Source organism: Mirounga leonina, unplaced genomic scaffold (assembly GCF_011800145.1).
Source record: "Mirounga leonina isolate KUSES-001 unplaced genomic scaffold, KU_Mleo_1.0 Mir_82, whole genome shotgun sequence".
In the NCBI taxonomy this organism is placed as follows: Eukaryota; Metazoa; Chordata; class Mammalia; order Carnivora; family Phocidae; genus Mirounga; species Mirounga leonina.
Genome location: NW_023270825.1, coordinates 40,609,444 through 40,629,927, shown reverse-complemented (window position 1 = coordinate 40,629,927; position 20,484 = coordinate 40,609,444). Strand labels below are relative to the sequence as shown.

Genomic DNA, 20,484 nt, shown 5'->3' with positions numbered 1-20,484 from the left:
ACAGCGTGAATTTTAAATTCTTATCAGCAGTGGCTGAACTGCTGATAAAGGACGTAATAGTCTCCTATGTTTTCCTCTCTGTGTTATATCTGTGGGTAGGGCCTCTGAATGTGTCTTCCTCCGTGTAATCGCTGTCTCTGAAATAATAGCTTCCCACTATAGTTTCAGTCACAGGAAACATTCCTTTGGCATTTTATAATACATTGCTGTAGATGAAACAAAGTAAAAAAAAAAGTTTAGATATGTTATAGATTTCATAATAATTAAAGAATTAAAAAAACTTGAGTGGTTTAACGTCATGTCTTAGGCAAAGTACTTTTTTTTTTTTTTAAGATTTTTATTTATTTATTTGACAGAGAGAGAGAGATCACAATAAGGCAGACAGGCAGGCAGAGGGAGAGGGAGAAGCAGGCTCTCCGCTGAGCACAGAGCCCGATGTGGGGCTCGATCCCAGGACCCTGGGATCATGACCTGAGCCGAAGGCAGATGCTTAACCATCTGAGCCACCCAGGTGTCCCGGCAAAGTACTTTGAAGTAATTTTATGTACTTTTGACGTGGTAAGTAAAAATTGTGTGGTTGTGGGGCGCCTGGGTGGCTCAGTCGTTAAGCGTCTGCCTTCAGCTCAGGTCATGATCCCAGAGTCCTGGGATCGAGTCCCACGTCGGGCTCCCTGCTCCGCGGGGGGCCTGCTTCTCCCTCTCCCACTCCCCCTGCTTGTGTTCCCTCTCTCGCTGTGTCTCTCTCTCTCAAACAAATAAATAAAATCTTTAAAAAAAAAAAATTGTGTGGTTGTGTATTCTAAAACAGTAGTTGGTTATTTACTTATTTGAGGTCTCTCAGACTCGTAAAAATTTAACAAATCGTTTTTGCTTCTACACTAGCTCTTCAAATCTAGTTAGCTATTATTTTTCTGTTAGTGTCTTCGCTATTCTTTCTTAAATTTGATGAATTATTTAAATATGAATATTTTCCAACAGAAGAGATAATTTTTCATTTTTGATATTATGGGTTAATGGCATGTCAACTTGGTAGCTGTGTCTGTTCAAACATGCCTCCTGTTAGTGTAGTAGCTAATACTTACGAAGTCCCTGCTATGTGCCAGATACAGATTTAAGCACTTTACATATATGAATTTATTTAATCTACCCTGTAAAACACATGGTAATGAACCAGTTTTATAGATGAAGAAACCAAGGCACAGAGGAGTGTAGTAACTTGTCAAAGGCCACATAACTCAAGTGGAGCTGGGATTCAAACCCAGTCAGTCTGGCTTTAGAGTCTACGCTTTTAATGAGTACACTGTTCTGTCCCTCTTTATTTTGAAATATAGGAAATGGAACTTGTGAAGTGAAAGCTAAGTTTCTGATAGCTATGATAATTACCAAATAGTGGGAGTACATGCTATTTAGTGGTAGCCAGACACTAGTGTTTTGTTGTTGGTTTTATTTCTGTCCATTGTTGCTCTATAAAGATTTGAGAATAAAAATAACACAGTATAACACACTACACTTTAATCTTGGCTTTGCCACTTACTGTTATGACCTTTGGCAAATCACGTTGTTTCTAAACGTGAAATGTGGATAACATTAATACCTTATAGGCTTATTTTGAGGGTTAAATTAGATAGTGTATGTGAAGTGTCTGGCACACGAGAGTGCCTGATAAGTGTGAATTGCTTCTGAAAGGATGATGTGGTGAGTATGTTGACAGCGGTGATAATAGAAGGAAAGGTGATTGCAGATGGCACTTCCTTTTCAGGTGAGAGAGAATTCAGCCATAAAGATCTGGGTTGTGTATTTGATTTTTCCCTTTATTTCTGAAATAGTTGACTCATCTCTTCCCCAAACTTTTTAGGACAAACCCAAAGTAATAGTGATTCCATGCCACCCCCTTCAGTAATTGTAAACAAGCCACACCCTGTAACAGTGACTACTTCTATTCCTCCATCATCTCGAAAAACGGAAATTGGAATAAAGAAACCTAACATCGCAATTATAGAAATGAAGTCGGAAAAAAAGGATCCTCCTCAGCTTACTGTACAGGTATGTCAAGGTGCATGAGTAGAAAATTTTAAGGAAAAAAAATCTTTGGTTAAACTTTAGCACTTAAAATTTATTGCATTGCTTCATAAAAACTTTGCTTTCATCATGGGTCTTTTGTTCTTTAAAACTGTGATATTAACGTGATGTCTCTATCCTTGTTCTGTATGATTTAAGCTACTTTTTCTAAGCCAGTGGCTCATATCCAGGTGACATGATGATATTCCAAAGGGAACAATTGAACAGTTTATTATAATTAATTTTGAAAGAATGAGTGTGACTTTAAATATATATAAGATTTGAATGAATGGAAAGAGAACTTATATGTGAAGATTAAATATTCAAATTGTCAATTCTTCCTAAGTTAATATATAATTTAAGTCAAATTGTAATTTAATCTCCCCCACCCACACAAAACATGTGTTTAATTTTTTGTTTTTTTTCTTTAACTTAAGGATCATTTTGATGTTTGAAAGAACAAAGGGTTTTTAGTATTGGACCTGTACAATGAAGTATTTCAGAAATAGCCTTGGTTATTTAAAAAAAAAAATGTAATATGAGACACCTGGGTGGCTCGATTGGTTAAGCATCCAACTCTTGATTTCGGCTCATGTCATGATCTCAGCGTTGTGAGACTGAGCCCCACATTGGGCTTCGAGATGTGCGTGGAGTCTGCTTAAGATTCTCTCTCTCCCTCTGGCCCCCCCCACCCCACCGACTCGAGTACTCTCTCTCAGCACTCTCTTGCTCTCTCTTAAAAAAAAAAAAAAAAGAATGTAGTATGTGGTAGTTACTTCATGTATTAGTAGTAAATAGGAGTCTTGTCAGTGAAATAATATGTTGTAATTGGTTAATAATGTGGAGAATAGATCAGTTTTAGACTCTAACCTCCCACTGTATGGCACATGAGTTCTAAATAGGCAACAGGCAAAAGTATAACTGTAAAATGTAAAAACAGCAGAATTAGAAGATAATTGCATGGAATCTTTATCAAAGCTGAAGCTAAGTCTGGATATGAGAGAAGAAAACCTACATATAATAAAAGAATAGATTTGAATCTGTAAAATCTAAAACTGAAAGTAATATAAAAAATTCCTATATAAAAAGGAAAACATACAATTAGAACATATGAAAGGAAGATGCTAGAAGGTTAATTTTTAAATCTGAAAACTTCCATAAATTAATAAGAAAGCAGATGCAAATCCAGGAATATTCAAAGAACCTGAGTAGGACCCTACAGAAGAGGAAATACAGTTTATGAGCAAGAAAATGAATAATTTAAATCTTTCTAGTTACTAAGATAATCCAAATTAAAATAACAATAATATGCCTCCATTTAAAAACTTATTGCTGAGACAATTATGTTTTTGATGACATAAATAGAACTCATTTGGACTACATTTTGGCATTAATTATCAAGAATTTTAAATATTCATGCTCTGTGATTCAGGAAGTTAATCTAGTATCTGGTTATCTAGCATGATAAATAATTCAAAGTTTAGGGAGGAGAAAACCCTATATATATGAAGAAGTTTTTTGTGGTGATAGGTATAATAGTGGAAATATTAGGAATATCATAATTGTTTGCCAACAGGAAAATGGTTAAATAATTATGGCATATGTATTGTTGAAATATTATAGTTATTTAAAATATAATTATTAAGTTTCTGTGGGAACATGAAAGGTGCTTGTAACCTAGTTAAAATGAGAAATCAGAAATAAATAGTAAAAAGGAAAGGGAGGATTGAAAATAAAGTTATCTTAAGATAGTAGGATTTTATGTGTTCCCCTTTATTTTTTAAATTTTGTAAAATATGCTTTCATAACTTAAAAAATTGTTATCCCTTGACTTCTCAATAAAAAGTTAAATATATGTTATTGATGTATAGACTGACAAATATTTCAGTCAAAATGATGAACAGAAAGCTGGATGTTGTGTTTTGTTTTAGGTATTACCCAATGTGGATATTGATAGCATTTCGAATGGTAGTGCTGATGTCGATCTATCTGTGCCTAGTCCCAAAGAAGCATGTCCTCCTCTGAAAACCTTGACACAGGTATTCAGAAATTTATCAGATAGTTTTGAGTAATGTCTGACAACGGAGTTTAACTAATATTATTCCAGGCGAAGTCTTCCATTATATAATCTATTATAATAATTTAGGTTTTGAGGAAAAGATTCAGAATGAATCTAGTATCGCTGATGAACTTGAAAAAGAAAGTTTGTTTAAGATCCTTACATTTATAAACATTGTGAAAGTGATAATTCTCAGTGTAGCTTTTTGGTAATTTAAGTTGTCTCATATGTGAAGAGAGAATTTCTATCTCTTTGGAGAAGAAACTGGATTTAAACAGGAATCACATTGAATCACTATGAATTTCATAGTGATGTTTGGAGTTCATGTTTTGGGATGTTACTTTGTCAATATAGTATTGATATGATGCAAAAATAGGCATTTCTCCCTAGTATTTATTTGCTATTGAATAATGAAGCTCTAACTTTACAACACACTGAAATAACACTGTACTGAAATAACACTATAACTTTCCCCAGCTTTCATCTGTTGTAAGAAAATGTGGTCCTCAAGGATACAGTTTTAAGGAGAGGGAAAACACCAACAATTTTTCATGATCAGAAATAGTAAAATAGGGGCACCTGGATGACTCAGTCGGTTAAGTGTCTGCCTTCGGCTCAGGTCATGATCTCCAGGTCCTGGGATCAAGCCCCGCATTGGGCTCCCTGCTCAGCGGGGAGTCTGCTTCTCCCTCTCTCTCTCTGCCCCTCCCCCTGCTTGCACGTCTGCTCTCTCTCAAATAAATAAAATCTTTAAAAAAATAAAATAAAATAGAACTGACCTAAATGGCAATTGTGCCTAATTTAATTTTCTCATCAGTAAATTTTTTTCATCAGAAGTTTATTAAAACATATGGCTACAGGGGCGCCTGGGTGGCTCAGTCATTAAGCGTCTGCCTTTGGCTCAGGTCATTATCCCAGGGTCCTAGGATCGAGCCCTGCATCAGGCTCCCTGCTCAATAGGAAGCCTGCTTCTGCCTCTCCCACTCCCCCTGCTTGTGTTTCCTCTCTCGCTATGTCTCTTTCTGTCAAATAAATAAATAAAATCTTTTAAAAAAAACATATGGTTACAAATAATTTTTTGAACTATTTATCATTCTCTCAGGAAGGGGCTAATGTGATTTTGGGGACTCAAGTGAGGTCTAGAGGCTAAATTAGTATAATAACTTTCTAATTTATTTGATTCTGTATCTGTCTTTTTGTGAGTTTGTATATAAGTATACTTACATATTTAACATATAAACACTGTTTTAACTATACGAGAGAAATCATAATCCTATCAACCTGATCAATTGACTTAAGTTGCATTGTTGATGGAGTCATTGACAAAAACTTATATTTAATTTTTGATAACTATTGAAATGAAACCTGATGGCTTGGGTACTATCTTGGATTTCATTTATTTAATGAAATCAATTCTAAACAGGATTATTAAAAAAAATAGGGCCATGTAATTACAAGCTTATGTTATGGGTGGAAATATGATAAATTATATATAAATTAAAAAGATATTAAGTATAACAAAATCTTTTTGAAAATGCTTTCTTAGACCCCAGAACTTATGAAAGTAGATGAAGAAGAGGTGGAGTTTCCGGGAACGAGCTTTGATGAAGTAATCGATATCATACAGGTAACAAAGCTTAGAAACCGTGAGAAATTTATTTTATATTGTTGGCGAACTTGTTATAATCAATATTATTTCCAGGAGGGTTTTTTTTTTTGTCAATTCTTCAGATTTTCTATATAGACAATCAGGTCCTCTGCAAACAAGAACAATTTTATTTCTTTCTTCCCAACACCTTTTATTTCCTTTTATTGTCTGCTTGCATTAGCAAGGACTTTTAGTACAGTGTTGAAAAGGAATGACAGGAGGAAACATCCTTGCCTTGTTCCTGATAGTTGAGTATGTTTTGACCATCAATATTATGTTACAGTGCTTTGAGAAACTTCCCTTCACTTTTGAGCTAATACATTTTTATTTTAAAATTATAAAGTTAGTATTCTATAGTACAGTGTTCTCTTCATCTATATCCTCTAGCTGCCTCAGTGAAACTTAATGATTATCAGACGGTTCCCATCTACATCTCATCTTTCCTGCTTCCTGTTTTCTTCCTTCTTTCCATTTCCTTTGGCTTCCCTCCCTCCAATCTATTCTTTCTTTATTCTGTTACATTGGTCTGTCTGATTTCTGGATTATTGGCAAGATCACCAGTTAGCTCATATTGAGGGAAAAAGTCGTGAGGGGTCTAAAATCCAAGAGAAGAGCCCATATAGCAGGCAGAGCTATAAAAATCATAGAAATGGTAAAATAGAAGAAGGGGGAAGGGCGCCTGGGTGGCTCAGTTGGTTAAGCGACTGCCTTCGGCTCAGGTCATGATCCTGGAGTCCTGGGATCGAGTCCCCCATCGGGCTCCCTGCTCAGCAGGGGGTCTGCTTCTCCCTCTGCCCTCTTCCCTCTCGTGCTCTCTGTCACTCATTCTCTCTCTCTCAAATAAATAAATAAAATCTTTAAAAAAAAAAAAAAGAAGGGGGAAAATAAGAGGAAATAAAATATAAAGGATGGGAGAAAAGATCATAGAACACAGAAACTACTTGAATAATAAAATGTCAGTACCATTTCAAGACATTTGTTCATATTTTTTCAGAACTAAGACCAGTTTTGTTCATCATAAAATCAAACCCTATTTTAGAATATTAGGAGATATGCAGTATATTAAAGGTTTTTGTTCACTGGTTTGTCTTCTCATGTGAATTCCACATGAATGTTTCAAAGGCAAGAATCTTACTTACCTTTATATTTCTAATGTCTAGCAAAGACATTTGACAGCTGATTTTTTTTTCAATGTACAAGTGAAAGAAATAGTTCTAGAAATAGCAAATGATTTGAAGCCAAAGCCAAGTGTTCCGACCCTGGCTCTGCCACTTATTAGTTGTGGAGTTCATTTTTTGATGGGAGGATATTAATCGAGTTATAATTTTTAAAGACTCCAATTTTTTTGAGATACATGTTAAATCATTTACAGGTAAAATGATATCTGTGATTTGTTTCAAAATTATATGTGAAGGGTAAAGTGGATGGGGGGATTATAGATGACACAAGTTAGCCATGGGTTGGTAATTGTTAAAGGTGGGGAACAGGTAGATGGGATATGCATAATTTATATGTAACCAATATAGTATATGAGGGCTATTTTGTTTACTTTTAAACATGTGTGATATTTTCATAATGAAAAGTTAAAAAAATTTCAGAAGTTACTCCTTTGATCATGATATGATGGTGCAAACTATGTATAGGATAACCTAACTGCATATGTAAATGTAAATTATAGGTTCAGAAAGAGGAAGCAGTGATATTTGGAAGCATCAGTTTTATGATGATAATAAATTAAGATAATAAATTTCTAGAGGGAAATGTTAATTTTTATGCAGGAAAAACCAAGTTATCTAGTTTGTTTTATGACTGCTTTAAATGAACACTGGATTTTAAAAAGACAGAATAATTGTATAATTCAGGTTTTTTCAAGGCAATTTGTATGACAAATGTGTGTATTATAAATAACATGATGCCACCTAATAAGAAATGCTATCGATTAATGTAGAAGCGTTGGTTAATTTACCGACCTAAGTTCCCTGCCTACACTGGTCACTCAGTAAATGTTAAACAGATACATGAATATAATAGTTTTGTTTTTATTGTTACCAGGAAGAGGAAAAACGTGATGAAATTCCAGAATACTCTGAACCAGTTCTGGAGTTTAACAGAAGTGTTAAAGTTGTTTCTACAAAATATAATGGTCCTCCATTCCCGCCAGTTGCTTCTACTTTTCAGCCCACTACTGATGTTCTAGATAAAGTAATTCAGAGAAAAGAAACATTGGAAAATAGCTTAATTCAGTGGTGAGTTTACAGTGGTGTTGGTGTGAACAGAATCGTAGTAGCAGATTTAAATAGAAAGATTTAAGTTTTAATTGAAAATCTTCCTTGTCTCCTTTTGTTTATTAAACTTGTCCTTTGCTACAGTCACTGGGAACTATTTGATATGATGTGAGGTTTAACTAGTTGTTGAAGGTATTGTTTCTTTTCTTGAATATTTGTATTTAGGCTGTCTTTTATGGCAAAAGAGGCTGTTGTTAAGTAACAAAAGCCTTAAAAATGTACATATTCTTTTTTTTTTAATGTACATATTCTTTAGTCCAGTGATTCACATCCAGAAATTCCTAAGGAAATAATTATGGTTCTGCTACTCAGCCACAGACTACTTAGTACATATAGTGCTTACCATAAACAAGGCATTGTTCTGCTTGTTACTTCTATAAACTTATGAACTCTGTTTTTATCCCTGTTTTTACCTGTGAGAAACTTTAAGGAAGTTATGGAATAAACTAAACTGAATAGTAATAGTTATCAAGATTAAACTTAGAAGAATATTAAATGATGTTGAACGATATTAATAAAGAGTATTTAATGCTGTTGAAAGATATTATTAATTACAAGACCTTACTCAAAAATAAATGTGCCAGGGGCGCCTGGGTGGCTCAGTTGGTTAAGCGTCCGACTCTGGATTTCGGCTCAGGTCATGATCTCAGGGTCGTGAGATTGAGCCCCACATTGGGCTCTGTGCTGGGCGTGAAGTCTGCTTAAGATTCTCTCTCCCCATCTCCCTCTGCTCCTTCCCGCCCCCCACCCCCACTTGCATGTGCACTCTCTCTCTCTCAAAAAAAAACCCAACAAAACAAAACAAACACAACAACAACAACAACAAAACAAAAATAAATGTGCATAGGGAAAAATTTGAAAAACATATACCAAATTGTTAGCTGTGTTTATCCACGAGTCTGGGATTATGTGTGAGCCTCATCTATTTTTTTAACTTATATATTTTCTAATTTCTCTACAATGAATATCTATTACATGTATAATAATAATTTTTCATCAGCCTCTTAGGTGCTCTAAAGAAATGTACAGAAGTGGTCTCCTATTGTGTTCCCCTTTTCCTTCTTCCTCTCCTTCCTCTTTCATTTCCGAAAAATGACCTCGGAAATCAATTGTCTTACCTTTTTAAGAGGAAACCTACCGGTATTGCAGTCTATATATTTGTTTCTTTGAAGAGAGGGCAGCTGGACTTCTTTTCTGACTCTGATCTTGTGTGCTATATTGTATAGGTGTTTTCAGAGTAGGGAACCAACCTTTTCGGTCCATGATATATCAGATAATCCTTGACCTAAGCCTTATTATGAATTTAAGAGGTCTGTTAAACTTTTCATTAGACTAATCTGCAAGTTTATTAAGTGAACTTTAAATCTGTCTCCCACATGGAGATTCTGTTTCATGTGGTTTATTTCACTGGGAGATACTTATTTTTTCTTTCCATATTCAACTTTCAGAATTACTATTTTCACATGTAAATGTTTGTGTCCATGGGTAAAGTTTATTTTTTTTTATTATTTTTTTTTATTCTTATGTTAATCCCCATACATTACATCATTAGTTTTAGATGAAGTGTTCCATGATTCATTGTTTGTGCATAACACCCAGTGCTCCATGCAGAATGTGCCCTCCTCAATACCCATCACCAGGCTAACCCATCCTCCTACCCCCCTCCCCTCTAGAACCCTCAGTTTGTTTTTCAGAGTCCATTATCTCTCATGGTTCGTCTACCCCTCCAATTTCCCCCACTTCATTCTTCCCCTCCCGTTACCTTCTTCTTCTTCTTCTTTTTTTTTTTTTTTTTCTTAACATATATTGCATTATTTGTTTCAGAGGTACAGATCTGAGATTCAATAGTGGGTAAAGTTTATTTTTAAGGGTGTTATTTCTAACACTTTATACATTCAGTCAAATTTAGGAATCCTCAACTTTTATTCCCCAGGGTAGAACAAGAAATAATGTCAAGAATTATCTCTGGGCTCTTTCCCATCCAACAACAGGCCATACCTAATGTCAGCGCTTCAGTCAGTGAGACAAGTGAACCATTGACTTCTGACATCGGTAAGTGAAATGGAATCTTTTACTTTTTTTTGGTATTGAAAGATAAAACCTTGGGACACCTGGGTGGCTTAATTGGTTGAGCATCTGACTCTTGATTGTGGCTCAGGTCATGATCTCATGAGTTGTGGATAGAGCCCCACGTTGGGCTTTTCACTCAGTGGGGAGTCTGTTTGAGATCCTCTCTTTCCCTCTGCCCCTCCCTGCACACATGGGTTCTTTCTCTCTCTAATAAATAAATAAATCTTTAAAAAAAAAAAGGTAAAACCTTCAAGTCGTGGATTTATGTATTTTAGAAGTAAGTTTAGAAGATAGGCTCTTAATTCCAATATCATTTCCCTGTTTTCTCTATGGTGGAGGTAAGTTTTCTCTCACCTCCGTATTTCATACTGCAGCATTCAGATTATTCTATCCTTCCATCCCTCCCACCCCAAATCTCTCTATTACTTCCCATAGCACTTTGTATATATATTTGGTATGGGAACTATCAGATTGGATTACGATTGGTTTATGTATCTGTTTCACTAGACTATAAATTACTCGGGATTACAGATGTTTCTCCTTTGGTGCCTAGCCTTTGCCACCTAATGAGACTTTAGGTATTCACTGAATGGACAGTTGAGCCTCTCTATGGAACCTGAATCATTCTCTTCATCTTTCCTCCTGTTCCTCTTCTGTCTTCTTTCCTTCTTTCTTCCTTTTCCTCCTCCTCCTCTTCCCTCTTCTCCTTTCTCCTTTTCCATCAGCTTCTTTGAGGTATACTTTACTTGCCATAATATTCACCAATTCTAAGTGTACAGTTTGGTGAGTTTTGATAAATAAACACAACTATGTATTAGCCACACAATCATGATAGAGAAAAACAATTCCATTGTTCCAACAAGTTCGTTCATGCCACTTTGTAGTCCCGTGCCTACTGGGCACTAACAGCCACTGATCTGCTTTCTATTACTGTATTTTTGCCTTTACTAGAATTTTATATATATGTAGTTGTATAATATGTAGCCTTTTGTGTCTGCCTTTATTTAGCATATGGCTTTGACAATCATGTTTTATGCATGTAGTAATATTACATTGTATGGATCTATCATAATTTGTGAACACAGTTGCCAGTTGATGGAAATTTGTAGTCTTTTCATTTGGGGCTATTGTAAATAAAGCTATGATATGGATATTTCCAAGCAAATCTTTTAGACACATCTTTTAAGTTCTCTTAGTCATATGGTAAATAGGTGTTTAACTTTATAAGAAACTGCTAAATATTTTGAGGCTGTTCTATTTTGCATTCCCAGCCAGCAGTGCATGAGAACTCTAGTTGCTCTACATCCTCACCAGCACTTGGTGTTGTCAGTGTTTTTAATTATAGACATTCTGTAAGCTAGTAGAGATATCTCATTATTTGCATTTCCCTAATGACTAATGTATATTTTTTTCATGTGCTTATTTGCCACCTGTACACTTACTTTGGTGAAATGTCCATTTAAATCTTTTGCCCATTTTTAAATTGAGGTTTGTGTCTTCCTATTACTGAGTTGTAAAAGTTCTTTATTTATTCTGGATACAAGTCCTTTATTGGATATATTTTGCAAATAGGTTCTCCTAGTTTGTGTCTTGCCTTTTTATTTTCTCAGCATTGTCTTTTGAAAACCAGAAGGTTGGGGCACCTGGGTGGCTCAGTCGGTTAAGTTTCTGCTTTGGCTCTGGTTATGATCCCGGGGTCCTGGGATCAAGCCCTGCGTCAGACTCCCTGCTCAGTGGGAAGTCTGCTTCTCCTTCTCCCTCTGCTGCTCTCTCTGCGGCTCCCCCTGCTTGTGCTCTCTCACTCTTGCTCTCTCTCAAATAAATAAAGAAATAAAATCTTTAAAAAAAAAAAAAAGAAAAAACCAAAAGGTTAATTTTCATGAATTTTAATTTATCAATTTTCCTTTTAATAGTTTGTGTTTTTTGGCATATTATTTATGATTCTCAAAATCATTAAGCTTTTCTCCTATGTTTTCTTCTAGATGATGTATGGCTTCAGACTGCATTTAGGTCTATGGTACATGTTGAGTTAACTTTGATCCCTACTTTACACCATATACGAAGTTTTTTTTAATATATAGATATCCAGTTGTTCTAGCATTATTTCTTGAAAAGATTATCCTTTCTCCCAATGAATTGTTTTGACACTGTTGTTGAAAATCAGTTGGCTAAATATGTATGAATCTGTTTCTGGGCTTTTTTTCTGTCCCTTGATCTGTAAGTCTGTTTTTATGTCAATACCACATTATTGTAATTTAAAAATAAGTCTTGGGGCACCTGGGTGGCTCAGTCGTTAAGCGTCTGCCTTCAGCTCAGGTCATGATCCCAGGGTCCTGGGATGGAGCCCCGCATCGCATCGGGCTCCCTGCTCAGCAGGAAGCCTGCTTCTCCGTCTCCCACTCCCCCTGCTTTTGTTCCCTCTTTCGCTGTCTCTCTCTGTCAAATAAATAAATAAAATCTTTAAAATAAATAAATAAAAATAAGTCTTGAAATTGGATTGTGTAAGTTCTCCAAATTTGTTCTTTTTTTCTTTTTTTAAGATTTTATTTATATAGGGCGCCTGGGTGGCTCAGTTGGTTGAGCGACTGCCTTCGGCTCAGGTCATGATCCTGGAGTCCCTGGATCGAATCCCGCATGAGGCTCCCTGCTCAGCAGGGAGCCTGCTTCTCCCTCTGACCCTCCCCCCTCTCATGTGCTCTCTCTCATTCTCTCTGTCTCAAATAAATAAATAAAATCTTTAAAAAAAAAAAAAAGATTTTATTTATATATTAGAGAGAGAGAGTGTGTGCCTAAGCATGACCAGGCGGAGGGGCAGAGGGAAAAGGAGAGGAACAGGCAGACTCCCCACTGAGAGCAGAGTCGGACAAGGGGCCTGATGCAGGGCTTGATGAGGGGTTCTATCCCAGGACCCTGAGATCATGACCTGAGCCAAAGTCAGACGCCTAACTGACTGAGCCACCCAGGCGTCCCTTTTTCTTCTTTTTAAAACATTCCTATGTATCATTACCTCTATTGTTTTGCTTTCTCTCCAGTCCAGAATTACCTACTTTTCTTCCTCCATAGACTATCTTTTAACTGCCCAAATCCTAGACTTCAGAGTCTGTATTTATGGCTTATACTTTCTCATTGCCCACTTTCTCTTTAGTCCTTATGGAGCTTTCTGCCCTTTCCCTAATGAAACTCCTCTCTCACAGAATTTGGTTGTCAAGAATAACCTTTTTTTCCAAATCCTTATCTTCCCTCATGGGTCTAGCATGGGTGCTGTTGACCACCTCTAATTCTTTTTTTTTTTTTTTAAGATTTTATTTATTTATTTGACAGAGAGAGAGAGAGAGACAGCCAGAGAGGGAACACAAGCAGAGGCAGAGGGAGAGGGAGAAACAGGCTTCCCGCGGAGCAGGGAGCCCAATGTGGGGCTCAATCCCAGAACCCTGGGATCATGACCTGAGCCGAAGGCAGACGCTTAATGACTGAGCCACCCAGGCGTCCCAACCACCTCTAATTCTTAAAATGTCCTACTCATTTTGGTTTCTTAGAATCCATTCTGTTGTTGTTTCTGCTATCTTTTTGATTTCTTTAGGACTTTATTTCATCATCATTTTTTTTTCCTGTTCAGTTGCTCACCCCTAAACCACACATCTAGGCTGCAAACTTGCAGTTCTGTCTGTTGATGAATATTCTACTTGATGCTCCACTGGCATCCCAAACTTGACATGTCCAAAGTTTTTCTAGCCCAACCAGCCCTTTCTTTGTTTCTGTTTACATTAATATCAGAATTTTCCAAGTGCCCAATCGCCAAAGCTTTGGAGTTATTGTTTGTTCTATTTTCTTTATTTTTCCTCGTCTCCACCCGGCCATAGCCTGTACCCTCACTCCATACAATTTATTGTTGCATTTAGTTAATTCTTCCTGTTTAGTATAACTTGAATGCCTCCTCCACTGCTACCACCCCAGGTTTTCTTTCAGCACTTTTGGAAGGAAGGGAAAAAATGATCAGCAAAGTTATGAGGAAATTTATGTTTTCCTGGATGAAAATCTTAAAATTTCCAAATTGGACATTTAGATCCTATTCTCTTCTATTAAAAGCATGTGTGTTTGCTTTTGTTTTTGCCTATATCTGGGTAGGGCTTTTTGGCCTTTATAATAGAAATGTTCTAATTTCTGATCATGCCGAAACAATAAATTATAAGAACTGAAAAGGAGACGTATCTACATATACTGTCAAATACAAATTTGACATTTGATAGTGTTTGCTATGGTAACTTCAGAGTAAATTGCTATTACTTATCCCTCAACAAGTGATCTCAAGACACCTGTAACCACTTTTTATGGAATTCTGGATATTGCTGCCTTAGTTGTACTAATTAAGGAATACTCTTTAGAGAGGTTATGTCTGCATCAAATTGTATTGATCATTGTTTGCATGTTTTCCACACAGAGCTTTAGAAATACAGCCCACGTTAAGTCTAGTAAAGTCTGTTAAGGAAGTTTTACTCAATTTTATGTACATTCACACAAGTAAAAATTATAACCTATTTGAATTATTAATATACCTATATAGCTTCTGATGTCAAGCATGTAAACTACTATAAAAGTTTGAGTAGGATTAGCCTGTAGTGTTAATAACTGATGTATCTGCAACTAGAAGGAAGGAAGGTTTGTCTTCATTTATGAAGCAGCTATTATTTCTCTAAAATCCCCCACAGTCATTGGGTCTTTGTGTTTTGTTATTTATTTATTTATTTAAAAGATTTTTATTTATTTGAGAGAGAGAGTGAGAGAGAGAGCACAAGTCAGGGGCAGAGGCAGAGGAGAAGCAGGCTCCCCACTGGGCAGGTTGCCCAACTCTGGCCTGGATCCCAGGACCCTGGGACCATGACCTGAGCTGAAGGTAGACACTCAACCGACTGAGCTACCCAGGCACCCCTGTGTCTTTGTGTTTTGACCAAGATCTATCGTAGGGTTTCCTGTTGCCCTGTTCTTGAAAATGTGGGTTGTTTTCAGAATAGAACATTTGATGTGGATACAAGTCCTTTTTATCATTAAATTCTGAAGTGGTAGGGAAGAGGCCATGTAAGTAAAGTTTTCATCTGGGTGTTTTCCTCCCCTTTTTGGTTTGTTAAAGAGGGTGCTCATTATGTGAGTTATCATACACATATGTTTGCATCTCTAAAATTTTAAGAATTAAGATTTGGATTGCAGGCATGTTTCTTGCACACTTATTCTGAAATTCTTTTATTTCTTTTTCTTTTTTTTTTTTAGTGGAAGGAACAAGCAATGGTGCCCTCCAGCTTTTTGTTGATGCTGGGGTTCCTGTGAATTCAGACATGATTAGCCATTTTGTGAATGAGGCTCTTGCTGAGACCATTGCTGTCATGCTGGGTGACAGAGAAGCAAAGAAGCAAGGTCCTGTTGCTACAAGTGTTTCTGGGGATGTTTCAGCAAGCAACACATACTTGCCGGTAGGAGTGACTCTCCTTTCATGACTTGGAGTCCTGGGGAATTTTTGATACATTTATTAAAAAACAGTAAGATGGACAAATTTTAAATTAGGTATCACAATAAGATCATAGTTTGTGGTGGAGATTGATTTTTTTGTTGTTGTTGCTATGATATTATAGTATTATTTTCCCCAGCATTTAACTTTTAAATCTATAGAAAAGTTGAAAGTATAATACAATGAATGTGTGTATACCCTTTATCTAATATTTACCAATTGATAACTTTTTGACATATTTTATGTCTTTATATGTTATATATTCTTTAAAAATCATTTGAAAGTTGCAGATATTATGACATTTCACTTCTGAAAGCAGCAGTATCTCCTAAGAACAAGATACTTTATTACATAATCAAAATGCCATCATTATACTCCTGAAGAAATGTAACATTGATATGTTAGTACTATGTAATATAGAGTCCATATTCGAATTTCCCTTTTGTTCAAAAAATATCCTTTGTAGATTTTTCTAAAATTCAAGATATAGCCAATGTTCACACGTTACTCTGGGTTATTATATAAACTGCTATTTTTAATCTTCAAAAGAAAATATATTTTAGGCATTTTTGTTGTTTGTTTCATCACCCTTACTATGCTAAATGGTTTCTAACCTATTATAGGAACGTGGAATTATACAAAACCAAAATAGACTCTATACTACTACCAGATGTTTAAAACTTTGTAGTCACTTCTGATTCTATAGATCATGAGGGCATCATTTTATATAGGTGAAACATTTAAACTACCTCATTTGAGGTATAAACAAAGTTACATATTTGAATTTTATAGAGATTGGTATAATGTAATTGGCATGATGTGATTAGTGTGCCAGAGATTAGGTACATAGTTTTGGTCTGTGCTTTTTTAGCTAATTGGTCATGCATGCGGTGCAGATGTTGTCAGGGTTATGGCTTTCTCTGTGCTAATTAACGTTGGTATGTTTTCTGCCCATATACTGCATATACTCTCATGAGAGTGATTGAATGAGAAAATGTAAAAAATTCAGTATAAATAGGCAGTATATACAGTTGTTAAGAGCATAGACTTGGGAGTTGGGAAGATCTGAATTTGAACCCTCCGCTCTGTTGCTTTAGTTTCATATGTATAATAGAGAAATACATAGAGTTTAAATAACCAGGACTTTACCAAAATCTGCTTACTGAGTATCTGGGAGGGCAAGCTCCCTTTCCCCACTGCCATATTGTTCATTATCTTCAGAATTGTCATGACTTTTCTTGGTCCTTTGATCTTCCAAATATATATTACAGTTTAGTTTTCAAGTGCCATGAAAGATTTTTTGAGGATTTTTATGGGAATTGATCCGATTTTGATTGGTTTAATTTGGAGAGAATTGCCATCTTTATGATACTGTTATCATCTTAGCCAAGATTTTGTGGAAAATATAGTGAGATGATGAATGAAAAGAGCTTCATCTAGTGCCTGGAATTTGGTACTCAATAACTAATTGTTTATCATCATTATCCATTACCAATACTAGTTAGAATACCTTCAAATTCTCTCATGATGATGGTCAGTAGCATTATATTTGAAAACAGTGCTCTTATGCTGTTGTTTTATGTAGTCAAGAGGAAAGAAATAAAGGCTGAGAATATGCTAATTATTAAGCAGTGCCGTAGAATTTCTAATATGCTTCATGGTTTTAAAATTGCTCAATTTTAATTTTCAATTTTCAACTCATAATCAAAATAAAGGCTAATTACCCTCCTGTATACAGATGTTTTAGAATGAGAAGAAAAAAGACAATGTATTTGAAAAATAGGTAAAAGACATGTCTAGACAGTTCACACACACAAAAGAAATACAAATGGCCCATATACATATAAAAAGATGGTCAGTATCACTGATAATAAGGAAAAAAATCACTGAAACCACATTTTTACTTATTAGATTGGTAAAACACCAGAAGTTTGATAATGACATTGTGTAGAAAACCTTGGGGAAAAGGGAATCCACATACCTTCTTGTGGTTAGTGTACAATAATAAAACCCTGCAGAGGGAAATTTGACAGTATGTATTCAAATTAAAAATACAATTAACCCTTTAACCAAGCAGTCCCACTTTTAGGAAGTTATCCCACAGATAATCTATACACATATGAAATTATGTTTGATGATTCTAGGGAAGGGAATTAGGTAGATAAGATATGGCCAGTAAAGGAGACTTAATTCACACTATCTTTCTTTTGTACCTTTTTGAATTTGAATAATTACCTATTTTACAAATCCATTTTAAAGTGTTTACTTTTTCCTTCCTCAGTCCTTTCCATCTCCATATTGTCTTCATTTCATCCCCCCCTGCTTTTTCTTATCTTTCCATTGCTTTTTACAAGCTCTGTTCTTTTGTGCTAAAAGGCTGCTCTTTGATATCTTGTCAGTTAAAATACTTCCTTTCTGTTACATGGCCTACCCAGCTTGTGTTTGCATTTGATCTTCAGCTGTATATTCACTGTATCTTCCTCTCTATATTAGAAGAGAGAGCCTTAGATTTCTTTGGGGTCTACTTCAGAGGCAGAGCTATTTCAATAGCCTGAGGGTTTCTGCAGGCTAGTCTTGAAACTAACAGCTAGAAGTTCAAGGTAGGGCTCCGTTTCTTCCCCATTCATTTAAATTCTCTGTAATCTCTGAATGAGCTCATTTCATTGTTTTACATTATCTTTATTTGGGTGATTATAATATCTTGGGTGATTATTGATATCTTGTTTTATTTATTTTAGGCAAGAGTATGTACCCCAGTGGCTACCCCACAGCCAACTCCTCCTCACTCACCTTCATCACCTCCTAAGGAGCTTGTGTTAGTAAAAACTCCAGATTCTTCTCCCTGTAATTCAGATCATGATTTAGCTATTCCTGCAAAAGAAATACTTGCTGAAAAAGGTAGAAACCTTATTTCTGTACATCAGTTTTTATCTGATAACTATTACATAAGATTACATGGTTTATTTTATGTTTTATAGATTAATATGCACATACCTTTTGCTTATTAGGTTTTAATAAATCATTTTTTCTTGCAAGGAAACTAAGAAATTGGTTGCCACTTTTTAAAGTATATGATCTAGGGGTACCTGGCTGCCTCAGTTACTAGAGCACGCGACTCTTGATCTCAGGGTTATAAGTTTGAGCCCCACATTGGGCTTAGAGGTTACTTAAAAAAATAAAACATCTTAAAAAAAAAAAAACAGTTAAAAAAGTATAGGATCTAATACACACTTAGACTACTTTTAAGTTCAGGGGCGCCTGGTTGGCTCAGTCGGTTAAGCGTCTGCCTTCAGCTCAGGTCATGATCCCAGCCAGGGTCCTGCATCGGGCTCCCTGCTCAGCGGGGAGTCTGCTTCTTTCTCTGCCCCTTACCCCACTTGTGCTCTCTCTCTCCAATAAATAAATAAAATATTTTTTTAAAAAGACTACTTTTAAGTTCATGGCAGTGTAAAAGTGATAGGTCTTTTCAAGATTATTTTCTTATACTTTACTAAATTAATTTGGGCATTTTCCCATTAATGGCCATTATTATTATTATTATTAATGATTATTGCCATTATTTGTACACCAAAATGTTAAGAAATTCCTGAAGCAACATATCTTGCCTTTCTATGGAGTTGCTTATTGACTTTTTAAATTTCTTTTTAAACAAAAAATCTTTAGGAAATGATACGCCTGCCATCACACTTGTTAATACTCCAGCGGTTACCCCTACTACGACACCTCCTCCTGCAGCAGCTTTTTCCCCAACTTTGTCAGAGATTTCCATCGATAAATTGAAGCTGTCAGACCCAGAGCTTCCTAAGCCATGGAGTGATGGAGACCTGCCACTGGAAGAAGAGAATCCTAACTCTCTTCAAGAAGAACTTCACCCAAGAGCTATGTAAATGATAACATATTCACTTTCAGAAACTGCATTTCATCTTAAGTTGACACGAAGGATCCACTGAAAACATCAGAAATGATGAAGCTTTATAAACCACAAGCTATTTTATACTTTAGTAGAAAGAAGTTTCATAAACTTTAAAGTTTTTAAAATTTTTACCAGATTTACTTATGCCTTCAATTCTTTTTTAAAACATTTTTTGTGAAACAGATAAAATATGTATTGTTATAATATTGTTAGTAAAATAGAGAATGATTTCTCCTCAGAGTGAATCTTCTTTACACTGATCAGTTAACTTTTATATTACTGTACAGATTTATTTTAGAGATGGTAGAACTTGCAAGATGGTCTATGATTAAAGCATGAAAACAATTTTGGAAAAATAAATCTTGGTAATTATAGTAGTGCAGATTATAGAAACACTTTGCTAAAGGAGACCTTCGAATCAGGTTTTTAAAATATAAAAATTAATATAGGCCTTCAGTGACCTAATAAATTCAAAATATGTCTTTTTCTTCTTAGCGTAATGTCTGTGGCCAAGGATGAAGAACCTGAGAGTGTGGATTTCCCTGCTCAGCCTGCACCTCCAGAACCTCCAGTTCCATTTACGCTACTTCCTCCTGGCACCAAGGCCCCTTCCCCCACACAGATGCCAGGTTCTGATTCATCAACAACGGAGAGCACCTTGAGTGTTACTGTCACTGAAACTGAGACTTTAGATAGACCCATCTCTGAAGGAGAGATTTTATTTAACTGTGGTCAAAGAGTGGCTCCCACGAGTAAGTTAACTTGTATCAATTGATTTCACTGGTTACATTATGATAATTTCTAATACTTTTCTATGTCTAGTGTTTTTACTTAATTTTCAAGATTAAACATGGTATAATAGAAAGAATATGGACTCTGCAAGGTAACTTTTCTGTGCCTTAACTTCAGAAAGTAAAATCTTGCTCATAAATCTCACCTTCCAGAAATAATATC

General features: G+C 35.6%; 1 protein-coding gene across 8 annotated transcripts in view; it reads left to right on the top strand.

The window, feature by feature from the left end:
* KIAA0586 (KIAA0586 ortholog) overlaps positions 1-20,484 on the top strand; it is a 107,219-nt gene that overhangs the window by 32,134 nt on the left and 54,601 nt on the right. For all 8 annotated transcript variants that reach the window (XM_034993281.1, XM_034993283.1, XM_034993280.1 and 5 more), the window contains 9 exons: positions 1,856-2,043; positions 3,990-4,097; positions 5,664-5,744; positions 7,818-8,011; positions 9,984-10,102; positions 15,383-15,582; positions 18,356-18,515; positions 19,281-19,500; positions 20,026-20,282. In XM_034993281.1, the coding sequence (XP_034849172.1) occupies positions 1,856-2,043; positions 3,990-4,097; positions 5,664-5,744; positions 7,818-8,011; positions 9,984-10,102; positions 15,383-15,582; positions 18,356-18,515; positions 19,281-19,500; positions 20,026-20,282 (1,527 nt within the window). The remainder of the gene's footprint in view (positions 1-1,855; positions 2,044-3,989; positions 4,098-5,663; positions 5,745-7,817; positions 8,012-9,983; positions 10,103-15,382; positions 15,583-18,355; positions 18,516-19,280; positions 19,501-20,025; positions 20,283-20,484) is intronic.